The 15,304-nt window shown below is 55.6% G+C and overlaps 5 protein-coding genes across 5 annotated transcripts; all 5 read right to left on the reverse strand.

Annotated features, from left to right (window-relative positions):
* Positions 1–644: 644 nt before the first annotated feature.
* Positions 645–2,041, reverse strand: F5Z01DRAFT_673806 (zinc finger protein 58; the record flags this gene model as incomplete). The annotated part of the gene is made up of 3 exons (XM_046264974.1): positions 645–1,364; positions 1,416–1,555; positions 1,606–2,041. 3 exons carry the CDS (start codon positions 2,039–2,041, stop codon positions 645–647), a joined length of 1,296 nt encoding a protein of 431 aa, XP_046118582.1.
* A 4,713-nt stretch (positions 2,042–6,754) lies between these two features.
* On the reverse strand, positions 6,755–8,790 carry F5Z01DRAFT_86106 (uncharacterized protein). The gene is made up of 5 exons (XM_046267180.1): positions 8,569–8,790; positions 8,031–8,426; positions 7,539–7,982; positions 7,335–7,491; positions 6,755–7,281 (listed from the first exon to the last, which is right to left on the reverse strand). Exons 1-5 carry the CDS (start codon positions 8,584–8,586, stop codon positions 7,016–7,018), a joined length of 1,281 nt encoding a protein of 426 aa, XP_046118583.1. The 5' UTR covers positions 8,587–8,790; the 3' UTR covers positions 6,755–7,015.
* A 644-nt stretch (positions 8,791–9,434) lies between these two features.
* Positions 9,435–10,225, reverse strand: F5Z01DRAFT_636143 (phospholipid methyltransferase-domain-containing protein; the record flags this gene model as incomplete). Its single annotated transcript, XM_046262194.1, has 4 exons — positions 9,435–9,949; positions 10,005–10,021; positions 10,072–10,111; positions 10,165–10,225. 4 exons carry the CDS (start codon positions 10,223–10,225, stop codon positions 9,435–9,437), a joined length of 633 nt encoding a protein of 210 aa, XP_046118584.1.
* A 290-nt stretch (positions 10,226–10,515) lies between these two features.
* Positions 10,516–12,533, reverse strand: F5Z01DRAFT_654470 (RXT2-like protein). Its single transcript, XM_046263428.1, has 4 exons — positions 12,218–12,533; positions 12,032–12,153; positions 11,814–11,976; positions 10,516–11,763 (listed from the first exon to the last, which is right to left on the reverse strand). The coding sequence occupies exons 1-4, from the start codon at positions 12,288–12,290 to the stop codon at positions 10,808–10,810; spliced, it is 1,314 nt and encodes a 437-aa protein (XP_046118585.1). The 5' UTR covers positions 12,291–12,533; the 3' UTR covers positions 10,516–10,807.
* Positions 12,534–12,725: 192 nt separating this feature from the next.
* On the reverse strand, positions 12,726–15,289 carry F5Z01DRAFT_743091 (family 3 glycoside hydrolase; the record flags this gene model as incomplete). The annotated part of the gene is made up of 5 exons (XM_046266885.1): positions 12,726–13,766; positions 13,825–14,475; positions 14,527–14,599; positions 14,655–14,898; positions 14,947–15,289. 5 exons carry the CDS (start codon positions 15,287–15,289, stop codon positions 12,759–12,761), a joined length of 2,319 nt encoding a protein of 772 aa, XP_046118586.1. The 3' UTR covers positions 12,726–12,758.
* Between the last annotated feature and the right edge of the window lie 15 nt (positions 15,290–15,304).

A 15,304-nucleotide genomic window follows, 5' to 3' on the forward strand; every position in this document is an offset into this window, starting at 1 on the left:
CGATAAGCGGCTAACTAGGCATGGACCAGCATGGTTGATAGTTCCATGTCAGATCTCTTAGGACTGGGCTGCCTATCAGTAACCCACGCGAACACGATCATGTCATATTTTGTTCCATGCATAGCATGGCGCGTTTTGAAAAATTTGGTAGATTGCTCTGTTGTACTCTATGCACGCTGTAAGCGTTATTGTTTCACTCAATAATGATCAGAACGCCTCGCCACCCCTTTCCCTTGGATTGTGCCTGGCAAATTTGCTGCCAGCGTCCGGGCACCTGGTGTTGCTGTGCTCCCTTCCCTCTGGTTGTTTATCGTTTTTAATTGGTGACCTAGTCGCGCAGGTGACCATTCTAAGTTCGAGTCCAGGAACCCATTCCATAATGTGACATATTCGAGAAGGAAATAACAAGTGGAAAGAAGCCAGGTGAGTGGAAACAAAGGCTCCATGCCAATGCGGCCTGACTGAATGTGCCCCCTTTTGCCGTTTAATGAATGAATGAACGCCATGTCGAGGTGAAGCAGCTCGACGTCAAAACTCACACGCTCTAAAACGAGCCAATGCAGGAGAGAATACAGGGTATCAAACAGGTAGGAGTTCACCCACAGCCACGTCGCTCAGTGTGCGTGTGGGCCTCGGTGCTCCTCCTAGGTCATTGGCACCATCGACTGATTGTCGTCGTGTCGCCGCATCTGCCCAGCGTAGTACATCTGTCCCATGTTCGCTGGATTCGGGGGGTATCCTTCGGGTGCATCCGTGTACACATAGCTGTTGCTGTGCTGGGACTGGGGAGATGCCATGTGCGCAGGTGACTGCCATCCCACATTGCTCATGTGAGGGCTGTTTGCGCCGCTCGGTGAGCCAGAGTGTTGCTGGTGTTCCACGCTCGGCTCCAAGGTCGAGGGAGGTCCGTACCCTGTGGGATGGGAGGTTGGTCGCATGCCCCCGTTGTTACTGTAGGCACCGGCCGAGGTCGACACGGGACTGCCAACACGCATGTGTACCGGAAGGGATCCATTCTGCAGATATTGAACTTCGCTGTTGTGGCGGTGCATGCCATCAACGCTGGGGGACATGGACATGGTCCGGTTGCCAGGCGAGGGCGTTGACATGGGCGAGCCGTGATTCGATAATGCTTCGCTATCGTGACGGACCTGCGACATACCCGTACGGTTCGCAGTGGCAGCTAGTGCTGCCGCGGTGGCTGCCGCGGCCTCTTCCACAGTTCCAGTGTGCTGCTGCTGGTGGCGGGTCAAGGTGGTCCTCCGAGTAAAGGTCTTTTGGCAATCTGCGAAAGGGCACTTGAAAGGGCGCATGCCCGAATGCGTTCGGCGATGTCTTGCTAGCGAGCTACTGTCACTGAAGCGCTGGGTTTGGTCAGCATTCGAAGCAGAAACAACACGTAATAGAGTGCTTACTTTGGCACAAACTTCGCAGCAATGCGGTTTCTCGCCCGTGTGTGTACGCTGATGGACAGTTAAGGCTGACCTTTGGATGAAGGGTTTCCCACAGTCGGGGTAGTCGCAGACGTGAGGCCTGTCTCCGCTGTGTATGCGCTCTGTTCTCACGTTAGCTTCTGTTCATCTCAAGGGCTGCAAGTCAGCCTACCATGTCGAGCAAGATCGCTTCGTCTCGCAAAAGGTTTGCTGCATGAGCTGCAAGCATACTGTTTGGCTGCAGCCGGTTGAGCCTGGCGCGCCGCCGAGGGCGCAGTCGATGCCTCCTGCTGAGGAGGTGGTGTACTATGCATGGGAATAGGTATGTTGTGTACGCCTGGCATCCCCATGGGTATCTCCGTGTAGCCTCGCATTTGCATCGAGCTGAGAGGCGAAGGCATGTTGTTCGGCAACCCCATTTGGCCAGCCAGACTAGGCGACGCATAGGATCGTGACAGCTGCGAGAATTGCGAGTGCTCTGACCCATGGGGAGACACCGACCGTTCCATCTCGGACTCGGCTCTACCAAGCGCGTAGTGGTTATGCTGTTGATCGCCAAAGTTTCCTGAAAAGTTCCTTCTGCCGTCGAGGAAATCCCCGTTGTGCATGATGTCCGCCGGCACCACAGATCTCACAAGTAAAGCCACTTTGACGGTGCTCTTGATGCCTGCCGTAGAGATCGGTCCGTTGTTCGCTGGGTCGCGTGCGCTGAGGATGTCGCAGGCAGGTCTCCTCGTTGACCGGTCGAAGGTTTGTGATGCGGGTTGCGTGCTCAACAAGAGTGAGTCTGTTCCTCTGCCTGATCCGCTGGCTACACTGGTATTTGATCCGTAACGCGAATTCTCGGTTGGTCGAGTCTCGATCGGAGAGGATTATGTGTTTCGAATAGCTGGGGTGATCTTCGTGTCGATGTTAGCCGCGTCGCGAAGGATCACGGAATGCCAAATGATGCGAACACAGCAGAAAGATATGGATGAGAGTAATTCGATCAAAATACAATGCAGAAAAAGGCAAAACGATGTGCAGAATATGCAGAAAAGTTCGGAACCAACGGCCGCCCTCGCGCGACGAGGGACTGGACGTCGGGACCAACTTCTTTTTTATGCTGGAGCCTCAAGTCCAGCGATGACAGGGCAGATCAAAGGGGGAAAAAACTGCACCCCCTGGAAGCAGCGCCAGGGTTCGCCCAAGATGGACCCGACAGGGGGGGATTTGCCGGGCAGCGGACAGAGCGGTGGGCGGGTATGACTGTGTTCTGTACGCGAAAGCTTCTCGACTTACCTTGATTGAGCAGGTCTGGGAAATTAGACAATTCTCAGGTCGCGACAGCCGAGAACAGCTTGGATCCGACGCGCCTCGTTGTGGTAGCGCAGTTGTCCTCAAAAACTGGGTAGCTTCTCTGCACGTAGAAACTTTTTTGAAGGTTTGATGCTGGATGGAGCTTGGCTTTCGGGGAGCGGAGTCCTGTGCTAACAGCCTGGAGCAGTAGCGTGGTAGCGGGACTCGAGGCGGTTGGCGGGCCCGACTAGTGAGGGAGAGATGACGGAGGCGCCTGGCTCGGAGATTTTGCTTCCTTATAGCGGTACAAGCACGTACACTGCAGCTGCAGGTAGGATGCTGTTGCTAAGGAGAATGACTGGAGCCTGGAGGCAAGGCAAGTAGGATTTGATGAGAGGAACAAATGTGTGTGGGATGCCGTGCGGTATAGTGGCGTGGCGTCCGTGCTAGACTGACTGCGGTCTGGAAGCTGGTGCTCGTGGTAGGGGATAGATAGTCGAGAGGGAATGTTCTGATCGCAAACGGGTCTGGGAGGAGGGAGGCGCAAAGTTATAGTAGCCGGCTCCAAGCCCCCGGATAGCGGGAGGCTTGTTGGCTGTCTAAGATGGAGGGCAAGGCTAGCCTGGGTGAGAACAGCACCATGCGAGAAAGCGACCCTCTCGTCCTTGTTGACAATGTAGTTGTTGGTCGTGCGATGCTAGGGGAGATCAAGGTGAGCAAACGTGAAGACGACAGATGCGGGTGGAAGTACCTCGCACGGTGCAGCAGGACAGTGCGTAATAAACGCTTCGACCCACGCACGACTGGACCTGTGGCTCCGCTGACACTCAGACAAGTACGCGCCCAGTGCTTCATTGTCGAGTGAACCCTCCCTTGTGGACGATGGAAATAGATACCACCTTGAAGACTGGGAGTGTTCTCACTTGGATCTGTGCTGGCCCTACATTTGCTTGGAAGCAACCTTTGGAGGTTCCGTCCCTTCTTGCCCCTCGGACAGGCTGTCGCGTTTTCGTACGAAATTAGCACGTCACCCAACGCAACGCGGCTGCCATGACGTGGGGTTATAGGCGCGCAGCATCTTACGGTGAACGGCAGCTTGAAACAGATATTGACGCCCTGGACTCTGAGCGTTCGGCGTGGGACGCTCTGTTTTAGAGGCAGCCCAATATATGCATTGCTGCACGTTTGGCCGTTGGGTCTTGGGGCCTTGCATGAGGCATTCCCGTGACCCCGATGTAGGCTCTAGGATACATTGTTTCCAGAGTATATATGGCATGTTCGCCAGCAAGCTGCTACATCTGTAAGAGTGGTGAAAAGGAGCCCTAGGAGAACAGCAATTCAAGGCCCATGTTGAGTCATCGTCCTCCGCTCCCAGCGCATTGTAAAGCAACTGTTGGCAAAGTTGGCGACGGGCGTTGGATATTCTCTCTACCGCTCTTTCAGAACGACTGGAATCATGTTGGGTCCTGGCTGTTGTGTCGTTGTACGTACATATATGCGGTGAAGTTGAGATGTCGTAGATCGCCAAAGCACAGACCGCAACACATGAGCTCGCACTGTACCAGATACTTCAACCATGCTCGCGCCTGTGGAGTGCGTCTTGCTAATTATTCCCATGTCGTCAGACTCGATAAGCGTACGCACCAAATGCCTTCACTCCAGACTGAATGCTTGCGCTGGCACCGATGAGGGCACCCATCACTCGAATGCTCAGAAGCTCAGGTCTGGTGTCAGGGAAGATCAACATGCAGGGATTCGTTCACGCCGTCTTTGTGCGTGTGGGCCTTCTTGCGCCGGGGATATTTTATGGCTCCAACCGCCAAAAGGGCAGGCTTCCAGAAGCCTTCTGGATCTTCTGGAATGGAATCCCAGTGGCTCATCCTTTTAGGTGACCCACCTCGTCAGCCTGTGACGCTCCTAGACCCTCGACTCTATTCACTTGTCACCGACCGACCGCGCTTCGATACACATTTTGTCTGTGCGCCATCTGCCCTTGTGACCGGTTGGCCTGACGAGATTGGTGATTGATATTGTTCTGCCGCCCTTCGATTCACCTTCTAGCGGCTGGGCGGTCCGGGGGACGTGCTCGACTCGCGTGGACAGGGGCCCCTGAGGCACCACCTAGCCAGGTGCCGAGATACGCACTGTACGCATCGATGATGAGCCTGAGTGCTCCATCTTTCTTCGCGCGCGTTCCTGGCGATCTGGCATGCACCTCGCTCAGTTGTTCTCTCCGGGGTTGTGACATGTCTCATGGACTGTCTGCTGCCCGACTTGGTGACTATCTCGCGCGTCTTCCTGGCAATCTCAAAGTTCAAACAGAAAGATGTCGTGCTGCTATGGAGGGGCCTAACAGTGCTTCCTAGCTAGAACTCATGATGGAATGAAGCCCACCTAGCTAGCATTCGGTACCAGCCGTTCGGCTCCATCGACCAACAAAGGTACTCGACAAATCACCCACCCTGCAGGCCTTCTCACGGACCACCAGCATATCAGCCTCGTCGCTCGTGAGCGTGATTCTGGTCAACCAAACGCTCGTGCCGCCGCCTGCCTCCTCAATAGAAAGCAAGAGCCTATACAATGGATTGTCTGGCTCTGCAAGCGGCTCCCGGCTGTATGTGCCATGTCACGACCTAGATACCGTTGCAGCTTGTAACCGCGTCGCAGGAGCCGAGGCGGCTGACCATGTCAGGACGGGGGCTGATTTAATCGACGACTTGAGCTTCTCGGGGAGCGCGACAGAAACACATGCATGTTTGCGTCCGCATGACTGATAAGGCCATCTGCAGCTGGATGCTCACCGTGATGGGACTTAATGGATGCAATGTCTCGCTCGCTTACAACAGTGTATCCGCCTTGGTCATAATGAAATGTGCCACAGAGACCGCCCTATAGGCTAGTGATAGCTCGCGACAGGACTCGAATGGCAGATAATCTGAACGGGCAATATTCAAGCCAAACTCCTTTCTCAACACCGAGAGTCTTTGAGGAATAATGCGTAACGTACTCAGAAGTCCGTACACTGAAGTATGCACTGCGGATACTCGACCAGCTTTCGAGCGAATGATTTCCGCAAGGGTCGTGGGTCCTGAGTCCTAACTCCTGGGACGCCCGCATCGAACACAAGCTGGCGGTTTGGGCATGGCCAAGACATGAACAATAGCTCCCGCATCGCAGCTCTTCTCCGGCTTTTACTATTGTCAATTCCCCCCCACAGTGGTCCGACCACGCGGTCGTGCCCAGCGCTAGTAAGGAATCTAAGTTACATGTTGGCAGATGACATGAGATGAGATGCATGTCTCCATCTCCCTCCGCATGCTCGCTTCCTATTCAGGCCGCTTATTGACATTCGCATCGAGACAAGCGCCCTCTCGTTGCGCCAGCCAATCCTGTCACGATGGAAGCCTTCTGGAAGGTCACCGTTTCCCCCCTCGGCGATCCCGTTGACGCCCGTCCACCCACCCACACTTCCTTTGGAAGCTTTCTGGAAGCCGGGATCTGAATTGTTGGGCCTCTTGACGCATTCTTGCATTCAGGTTGCCGTCGGATTGGGAACGTGCAGCGCAGCCTTACCGCCGCGTCCATGACTTCCCCGTCGCTTCTTCCGCTCGAGGTCGTGTCCAAATCAGGCGCCCCCGCAGCAAGACCGCCGCAGCCTTGTTGTGCTCATGTGGAATGTTGTCGCAAATAGATGCAGCACTGTACGTGTACGTGGCCCTGGATGCATCCTGGACAAAGTCATGGGCATGCTGCTTCTCGAGCATCGCCGTGCGTTGTCGCATTTGGTATACGTGGATTCTGACGTCATGTTATTTGATGGCGGAGGAAAATACCAACCAGCGTCTCATGATCAAGACGAATGATCACTGATGTGGTTTCCATCTGTGCAGGTCAATCCTCATTAACCATCTTTCAGGAAGAAAGCCGGTCAACCACGGGAGTACCCGCCAGCAGAGGCCTTCTCAGTGCGCAATGACCTCCCAATGTATGGTATATACGTAGTAGGATTCACTGCTACAGACAAGCCGCGATCATTGCGTCCATTATCTCTTCCCCGCTGGGTAATCATGTCCATAGAATCTGTATAATCTGCGCGGGAACAACCTGAAGGTTGGTATATACACAAAGACTGTCAATTGTAGATTGGAGGTGAGAAGCGTCCCCTGCATGCTCCCCTCGAAAGCTCGCACCATGCGCCTTGAATAACCCTGAGATGATGAGAAGAACATAGTTCGCCGTGCAGGTGCGCACGAAATTGCGGCCAACCCACCAGACAATCTGCTCCCGTCCTCTCATCTCAGATATCACCACCTAGGCTCGCCCTGTTCAAAGGCAGGAGTCTCCACGACATTCTTATCGCCAAATGGATCATTTTCGTCCTCAGGCTCCGAGTCGGCGTCGGGCACAGCTGCAGGGCGAGGCGGCTTGGGAGGCGGTGGCGCGTTCGGCTTCGTCGACGTCGAGGGCACGGGCGGGGCATGCGCATTGGTTGAGATGGATAGATTTCCCAGGTCAGGAGGCTGAGCTGAAGTAGGAGATCCCGAGTCTTCTTTCTTGTTCATGGTCGCCACTACGGTAGCACGGTCAGCGACGGCGTCCTGGTGGAGAGCAAGTCTGACATACTTCGATACAAATGTGCCTGCTCGGCGAGCTCGTCGTCCGAGTCGCTATCGGCGTCGATCGCGTTGTCCATCTGCTCAAAGGACATGAGCGCGTGTACAAGGGCATCGTTGGCGTTCAGCAAGCTGCCGAGGAAATGCTCGTCCTCGACATGATGAATCTGTTCATGTCAGCTAAGCTTTGTGCACTCTGGACCGGGCCACCGACATATCGCAGAACGCGTCGGCGCAGTTGCTTGCAGGCCTCAAACTTCTCCACCGCGGAGGGATTGTCTGATATCCGCTCCGTCTCGCGGTTGATCGTTTGGAGGGTGTTGAGCAGATTCGTCGAGGAGATGGAGGCATCGGCAATGACGGCTTTCATCTGGGGCTTCTCGGCCTCGAGATTGAAAGGCTTCCTCTTGCCCTTGGACTTGTCCTTCTTCTTGTCCTTTGACGAGCTGAAGAAAGACGACCCAGCGCCGGCCTTCTGCATCGCTACGGCAGAGGCGGTGCTCGACGAGGGCTTGTGGGAAGGGCCACTGGCAGAAGCTTTCTGCTGGGCGGCTTCGCGTGCGGCCTCTTCCTCTTCATCACCGAAAGGATTCGCCTCCGTCTCGCGGATGACCTTGGAGCGCTCCTGGGTGACCGCAACCTTTTTCTTGGGTAGTTCCTGAAAATGTCAGTTCCCGTTCTGCGCGAGGGATTGTGGGTGGCGCACCCTGTGGAGCGCAGCAATCTTCTGGAGACCAGGAGTGTCTTTGAAAGCGGACCATTCTCTGAACAGCTCGCGGCACTTCTTCCGCACGTCTGGATCGGAGAGATCCGATGTACCGCAGACGCGAAGACGCTCGAGGAGCGGCTCGTCAGCAAAGGCGCGCTGGAACCGTGGGCCCGCGTTCTGGATGAGCCCGTCAAGAATGACGAGGGCGCGGATTTGGCGATGCACACTCCCGTACTTGAGCTTCTTTCGTATCGCGCGAGCAGCCTCGGAGGGGCCCGTGGACTGGAGCTTGATGACCTCGACGAGCTCCGGAATACCACTAAAGTCCTCCTCATCGTAAGACTCGGCAGTGAGGTTCTCGATTGTCACAGTGACCGCCGAATACGGCTTTTTCTACTGCATGTTAGATACGTTTATCTAGCGAATGGAACGCCCTCGTTCTCGCGATTCGCGGAGCTCCCGGCTGATAAGCCATTGATGCTCGCAGCTCACTGCTGACTGCGGTTGGGCCGCCTCAAGAGATGATCCCACGTACCTGCTGAAACATGCTCATCTTGAACGCGCTGTGCTAGAGCTGGATATGAGGAGAAAATGAGCGCAGCTACCCACAGGTCCTCGCGTACGTCCCCTAGAGCCAGAGCTGTCGCAAGATGTCGCGATGGCGATATGTAGAGTCAAAAGCCTTGATGCTTGACAACGTAGGGCGGTTGACTTTCGTGTAAGCTCCGCGATGCAGTTGAGCTCCTCGCTTTCCGACTTTGACAGGGAGACCGTACGCAGAAGTGAAAATGAAGTTCGTGCGTGTCGCGAGAGAAGCTCTGGTCACAAGCTCATGAGTGTGTCTCCTTTAGTGGCCGGTAGTGGGGGGGAAGACGCGGGGCCAGTCACGGTGGATCTTGGCTGAGCTGTGGACGACGCTGCTCACTGACTTTGTGTGGTTCAGATGCTGGCGACGTCCATGATTAGAAAAAATACTTGCTGCTCATATTTGGAGTAAGCTGGCAAGAATGAGTCTCAGAGCATGGCAGTGCTGCACATGTCCCAATGTTGAGCTTCCACAATGTTGACGCTGCTATCAGCTGCCGAAGGAGGGACTTATGACGTAGTGCTGAGCCGACGGAGATGGGAAAGATCATGGGATTCACGATGATCCAACCTTTATCTACCTACCGGCGAGATGTCCTATTGTACACAGCTCGCATCTATCTCGCTACCACTACCCCTTTTATTCTGAAACATTCACAATCCTCACAGCCTGTTGAACGGGCTTTAGCCTTTCTCATATCAAAGAACTCCTTGCTGAATGTCGCTTGCAGGTGGCTTCGAATGCACTGTTGAAAATTCACGTTGTCGCCGGCTTGGAGCCCAGCACCGAGGTCGCCCTACGCGAGCCGACGCCCTTTATTTCTGCTTCTTGCCCGACTTGGTGGCCGCCCTCTCGCGCTCGCGCTTGGCGTAGATTTCGGACGTGAACGGGTCCTCGAAGCGCAGGGCCACGACGTACACGAGGAACACCCAGCATGTCAGCGCGAGGCCGGCTGGCTTGGCAAAGAGAAGCGCGGTGCCCAGGAAGCTCATCGTGGAGCCCCAGTACATGGGCGCACCGACGACGTTGAAAGGGAACCCGGTGACCATCTCGTCCATGAGGATGCCAAAGTAATCGCCCAAAAAGGTGCCGGTGATGCCGAGGCGCCATGTCGACGAGATGACAAACGTGTTTCCGAGGGCGATGAGGGTGTAGGCCGCGGCTTGGGAGTAGACGCTCAGTAGCAGTGGGTGCGTGGGCTGCTCGCTAATGGCGGTCTTGTAGAGGAAGTCGCGGAAGAGGCCGAGCGAGAAGATGGTCGCGGCGAGAGCGTAGCAGGCTGTGCGGGAGCGTCCGCCGAACAGGTTCGTGAGAAGCTTGTTGTTGTACTCTATCAAGTCAATGCATTAGCCGTGGTCGCGTCGAAGCGGTGCCAAGAGGCGCACCTTGACGGGCGACAATGCTGCTGGACGTTAGCTCGGCTCACCGTACGGGCCTGGATGGGTCACTTACTTCCAGAAAGTTGGGTTGAAGGCAATTGACGCAGCCGAGACTGGCGAGGTTAGCTCCAGCTGTTACGAGCTCAGCAAGCGTGCCAGCACGTACGAAGAAAGCTCGGCTTGGTTGGGTCAACATAGCGGGCGAGATCTTGAAGTGTGGCTGCCATGATGCAAGATGTCCTTCAAGGATATGGATCAATGGTAATAAAGTCGGGTGTTGCGTGGTAGGACGAGACTGTGCCTTGAAGTGTCAAGATTGAGTGCAGCCCTGAGCACGGTGGCAGATGCGGGGCGGCGGGTGTGGCATGTGAAGTCATTTGTTGATCAGCCGGGAAGATGAGGTACTTGTGCAGTTGTGCTTCATTAAAGATGGAGGACAGCCGGTTAATACCGCGCTGTGCTTTTACCGCCACGCACATTTATTTCGCACCCAGAAAATAGAATTATCGACGAGCAAGGTCCCAGGCAGCCCGTGAGGCGATTCATGGGGCATCCATTATTCGTCTACATGTAATACAAGAGTAGTTTTCATGCGCTATCCTATCTGCCCTGTCATCGAATGTTCTTCGAGGGGACTGCGCCTGAACCAAATCTTCCTCCCAAGTGAACGCCATAACTCCGAGCGCTGGCAACATGTAATAACCGCAATATGTTCGAATCGACCCTTGTCACCTGTATACACGGCCCCGCGCCTTGGTCATTATAGTCGTCAGGGGTATCCTCAACCAAGGGCGCTTCGGCAATTCGTCCTATTGCCTGCGCGCCCTTGTCTTCTTCGCTGTTGTTGTTGTGTCCTCTTCCTCGTCATCCTGTCCCTTCTTCAGATCCTCCGTCAAGCCCCATTCCTCCTTGTCGTACCAGTCCTCGCCATCTGACATGTCCCTGTTCGACCCGCAGTGAGCCTCTGCCTTGGACCAGTGGAGGACGTCTTTGCGGAGGCGATGCGCTCGGGTGAGGCCATCATGTAGTCTTTGTGAACCGCGACACACCTCCTCCTGTTTCTGCACAAACATCGCTAGGAGCCGTCGAAGGTTGTCCGCTTCATCTTGAGGCACGCCCAGATCGCGGTCTGATTGTACCCCTTCCGGGCAGGCGAAGATGGGATGTATGTAGGACGACATATCCGGCGCATCTTGCTCCTCACTGGGCTCTGCATCGGGGTTCGCTTGATTTCTTTCTTCGTGGGCATGTCGAGGCGCTTCTGCACTGCCGTTGGAAAGATGCTGATTCGTCGACTGGGCAGGATCGCCGTCGATTTCGCCTCGCGGTTTGTCGTTCACGGCGAGTCTGACCTCGGAGTTGTCATCCGCGTCAGTCATTGACGTGTCTGCGTGGGCTGCTGCGGGATCGTGGGCCGCAGGTCCATCTCCAGGCGCAGGCTCCTTCCCTTTGCCTTTATCGCTGTCTGTACCATGGCCTGTACCGTTGGGTCGAGCCTTGGACAAGCCGAGTAATTGCTGCACCACGTGGTCCTTATTGTATAATTCGACATCGTCCGGCCCTATCATCACCTCGCAAGGAGCCCATATGCGATCGCCTAGCAATGCTGTCCACAAGTGGCGTACCTCCCACAGCGATTTGTTTTCTCTGCGCATCAGAGTGCTGCTTTGCTCGACTAGGTGGGTCAAGGTTTGCGCGACAAAGGGTTTCGAAAGTGTTGGATGAACGGCAAGGTCGGACGCTGAGGTTAGAGGCGCCAGAATGTCTTGGTAGGTTAGCCAGTATGTCTTCGTCGGCAGGGCTCATGTCACTGACTCTCGATTCGCACATCCGAATACGGGTCGAGCTCGGCAGCGGAAGCCATCGCTTCTTCAATTCGATCGTCGTCGTCTGCGCTGTCGACTTCGTAGCCATCTTGGTCGACGAGGGGGGGATTTCGATGTATGATGGAACGCCGGACACCTGCGTATTCGATGGACTGCGGTTTCCGTTAGCGCACTGGGCGGTTGGACGCATTGACAGCCGTGACTTGCCTCATTGTAACCATCGGGTCCTTCTGCTGGGACTAGTCGTCCTTTGTTGGAAAACCTCGCTCGCCTCTGTAGCTTGTGGCCGCGATTGCCGTAGCCCTCGATCTCAGAGTCCGAATCAGAGTCTGGGAGAACAAACATGGTCAGCGCCCTACCCCGTACAGACAGCTGAATGGCATTTAAACATACCGTAAGCCCTTCTTTTGAAAGCCTTCTTCATTCCGGCAATCGTCTCCGCGAAGAGAACCTGTTGCGACGCCATGGCGGGCGCGAAGGCGACTCGGTCGCCGACGGGGATCGTGTCGTGCAATTCTGGCGCCCGCGAGGCGGTTCGTTGAGGAAGCCTAGGAGAGGGCCACACGGGAAATCAACTCAAAAAAAGGGACAGCGAGCCTACGCATATGTCTTGGATGAAGAGGAAAGCATGGGCTTGTCAGGGCGCCGCAGAATTGTGCTACAGCAGAGAGATCGGTCATGCATGCTAGAGTTGCAAGAGGGCGCCTCGGGACGCGAGCAGAGCAAAAGCGGCAGAACGAGGCTGCCCGCCTTACGCATCTACCATGACAGCACTGGGAGAGCTGCAACCAATCATGGCAGCCCATTCGGTGCTGACATGTTCCGGTACCGAGCCAGGTTGAGAACGATTACTAATCACTTCACGTAAAGCTTCACAGGTGAGACACTTTGTTAATTAAACATCGAATCTTTCTTTCATCGTCGTTCGCGACGTTCAAGCTACGGTAACTGTGACGTTTCCGTAGAAATTCTCGCTGGAATTACCCACGAGAATTTCAAAGTCGCCCTTTTCGACAACGTACTCCATCTTGCGGTTCCACAATCCCCAGTCGTGGACCTTGAGATCAATCTCGACAGTCTCCGTCTCGCCCGCCTTGATGTTAACCTTCTTGAAGCCCTTGAGGCTGTAGCGAGGCACATCGATGCTAGCCAGGACATCTCTGACGTAGAGCTGGACGACCTCGGCACCGTCACGCTTGGACGTGTTGCTCACTTCGACCGACACCGTGATCGTATCGTCAGCAGACGCGGTCTCAGACGATGCCTTGATATTGTCAAACTCAAAGGTGCTGTACGACTGGCCGTATCCGAATGTGTAGAGTGCGGTTGGGTCGAGGAGGACATAACTCCTACCCCATTCAATGGTGCCGTTCTCATAGACCTTACCCGGGTTTGGGTAGGTCCGTGCCGAGTTGAGATGGTCATAGTAGATGGGCAGAGCGCCAACGTCGTGTGCGAAGCTGATGGAGAGCTTGCCCGACGGATTGACGTCGCCGTATAGGATGCTCGCCAACGCGTGGCCGCCCATCTCGGACTGGTAAAACTGTTGCACCAGGGCCGCGGCCTCATCTGAGATCCAAGGCTCGGTGATGGGCTTGCCAGAGCTGTAGACAACAATTGTGGGTTTCCCAGTGTCGATGATGGCCTTGACGAGACGCGGCATGGCACCGACAAGGTTCAGGCTGTGCACGTCGACGGATTCGCCCGTCGTGGCGTTCAGACCAGCCCAGAGCTCGTTCTGGTCTCGAGACCACGTACCAACAACGACCACGGCGACATCGGCATCCTCAGCAGCGGCGATGGCTTCGTCGAAACCAGAGTCATCGTTGGACCAACGCTCACAGCCTTGCGTGAAGGTGACAGTACCCTCACTGGCTGCCTCGATGCCGTCGAAAGGCGTGACACCCCTATACTGCGATTTGTAGATGACATAGTCGCCGTACTATGGATTGCATGTCAGCTACGGCCGCGCTCATGGGATTCTTTCTCACTTCACTCACATTGACATAGCCATGAGCCATGGGCCCGATCACCGCCACATTGGCGTCCTTCTTCAGTGGCAAAACGTTGTCGTGGTTCTCGAGGACGACGATGCTTTCTGCATCCAGTTGCTGGGCGAGCTCCTTGTGTTCGTCCGTGTTGAGATAGTCATAGATGTCATCGTCGGAAACACCCGTCCATGGGTGCTCGAACAACCCCTGCGCGAACTTGGACCGCAGTACGCGCGAGACGGCAAGGTCGAGGATCTCCATATCGAGCTCGCCAGAATCAATGAGGTCAGGGATCGTCTCGAAGCTGTACCGGCCGCCACCCATCTCTACGTCGTTACCGGCGGGCAGCGCCTGCATAGCGACGCACTCATCGTCGGCCTCGGCGCAGATCTGGAAAGGGTCGATCAAGCGAGCGGTGCCGCCAGCATCCGAGATCACGTAGTATTCGTAACCCCACTCGTCGCGCAGGATCTCTGTCAACAGGTGATGGTCCGCAACGGTAGGGACACTATCGTACGAGTTGTACGATGACATGATGGACCAGGTGCCGCCGTCTATGATGGCGCGCTTAAGAGGCGGCAAGTAGAGACTGCGCAGCTCTCTCTCGCCGCCACGCACGGGGGCGGTGTTGATGCCCTGTTCAGGCGTACCGAAAGCAGCCTTTTTTCAGGGTCAGAAGCGCAGCTGGGTATCTGTGGGTGGAAAGCTTACAAAATGCTTGACCTGAGCGCAGACGCCTTCATCCTGGAGACCCTTTGTGTACGCGTGGCCGAGCTCTCCAGCACTACATTGCATGGTTAGTCTCATCCAGACGCCACGTGGAAACTGAGATGACTTACAGGAAGGCATCTTCGCCAAAGGTCTCTTCGACACGGCCGAATCGCTGCTCGCGGGCCAAGTCTACGACAGGCGCGAAGAGTTGGTTCACGCCAAGCGACTTGGCCTCGGTAGCAATGACCCTTGCCATCTTTTCGACAAGCTCTGGATTGAACGAGCAGCCAATGCCGATCGGGGAGTTGAAGATGGTGGCGTTGACGGCGAGGAAACCGTGGAGACCCTCGCCCTGGATATAAGTCGGGATTCCTGCCCTGGTTTAGATCGCTTCAACACCACGGGAGACGGTATACTCACCATGTTCCGTCTCGTTGACGGCATAGTCCTGGGCAATCTTGGCACCATTCTTCAGCTCCTCGGGCATGATGTACAGGCCAGTCCAGATTGCGTGGGCGCGAGTCGACATGACCCACTCCAGGCCCGTCTGGTTAAAGTCACCGTCATTGTCAACGTCGAGATAGTCGCGGATGTCGCCCTGAATCAGCTGAGCAGTCTTTTCCTCGACACTCATCCGCTTGAGCAAGTCCGAGACCCTGTCGTCCACGGTGGCGTTGGGGTTTTTGTACACGGGTGTGCAGTCGGCAGCTTGGGTGGCCACCGCTAGAGCGGCCACGACCCCAAGTGTCAAGACTCTCAGCATGGCGATATCTTGGGC

This window comes from Emericellopsis atlantica (genome assembly GCF_019669845.1).
Source record: "Emericellopsis atlantica unplaced genomic scaffold F5Z01scaffold_12, whole genome shotgun sequence".
In the NCBI taxonomy this organism is placed as follows: Eukaryota; Fungi; Ascomycota; class Sordariomycetes; order Hypocreales; family Bionectriaceae; genus Emericellopsis; species Emericellopsis atlantica.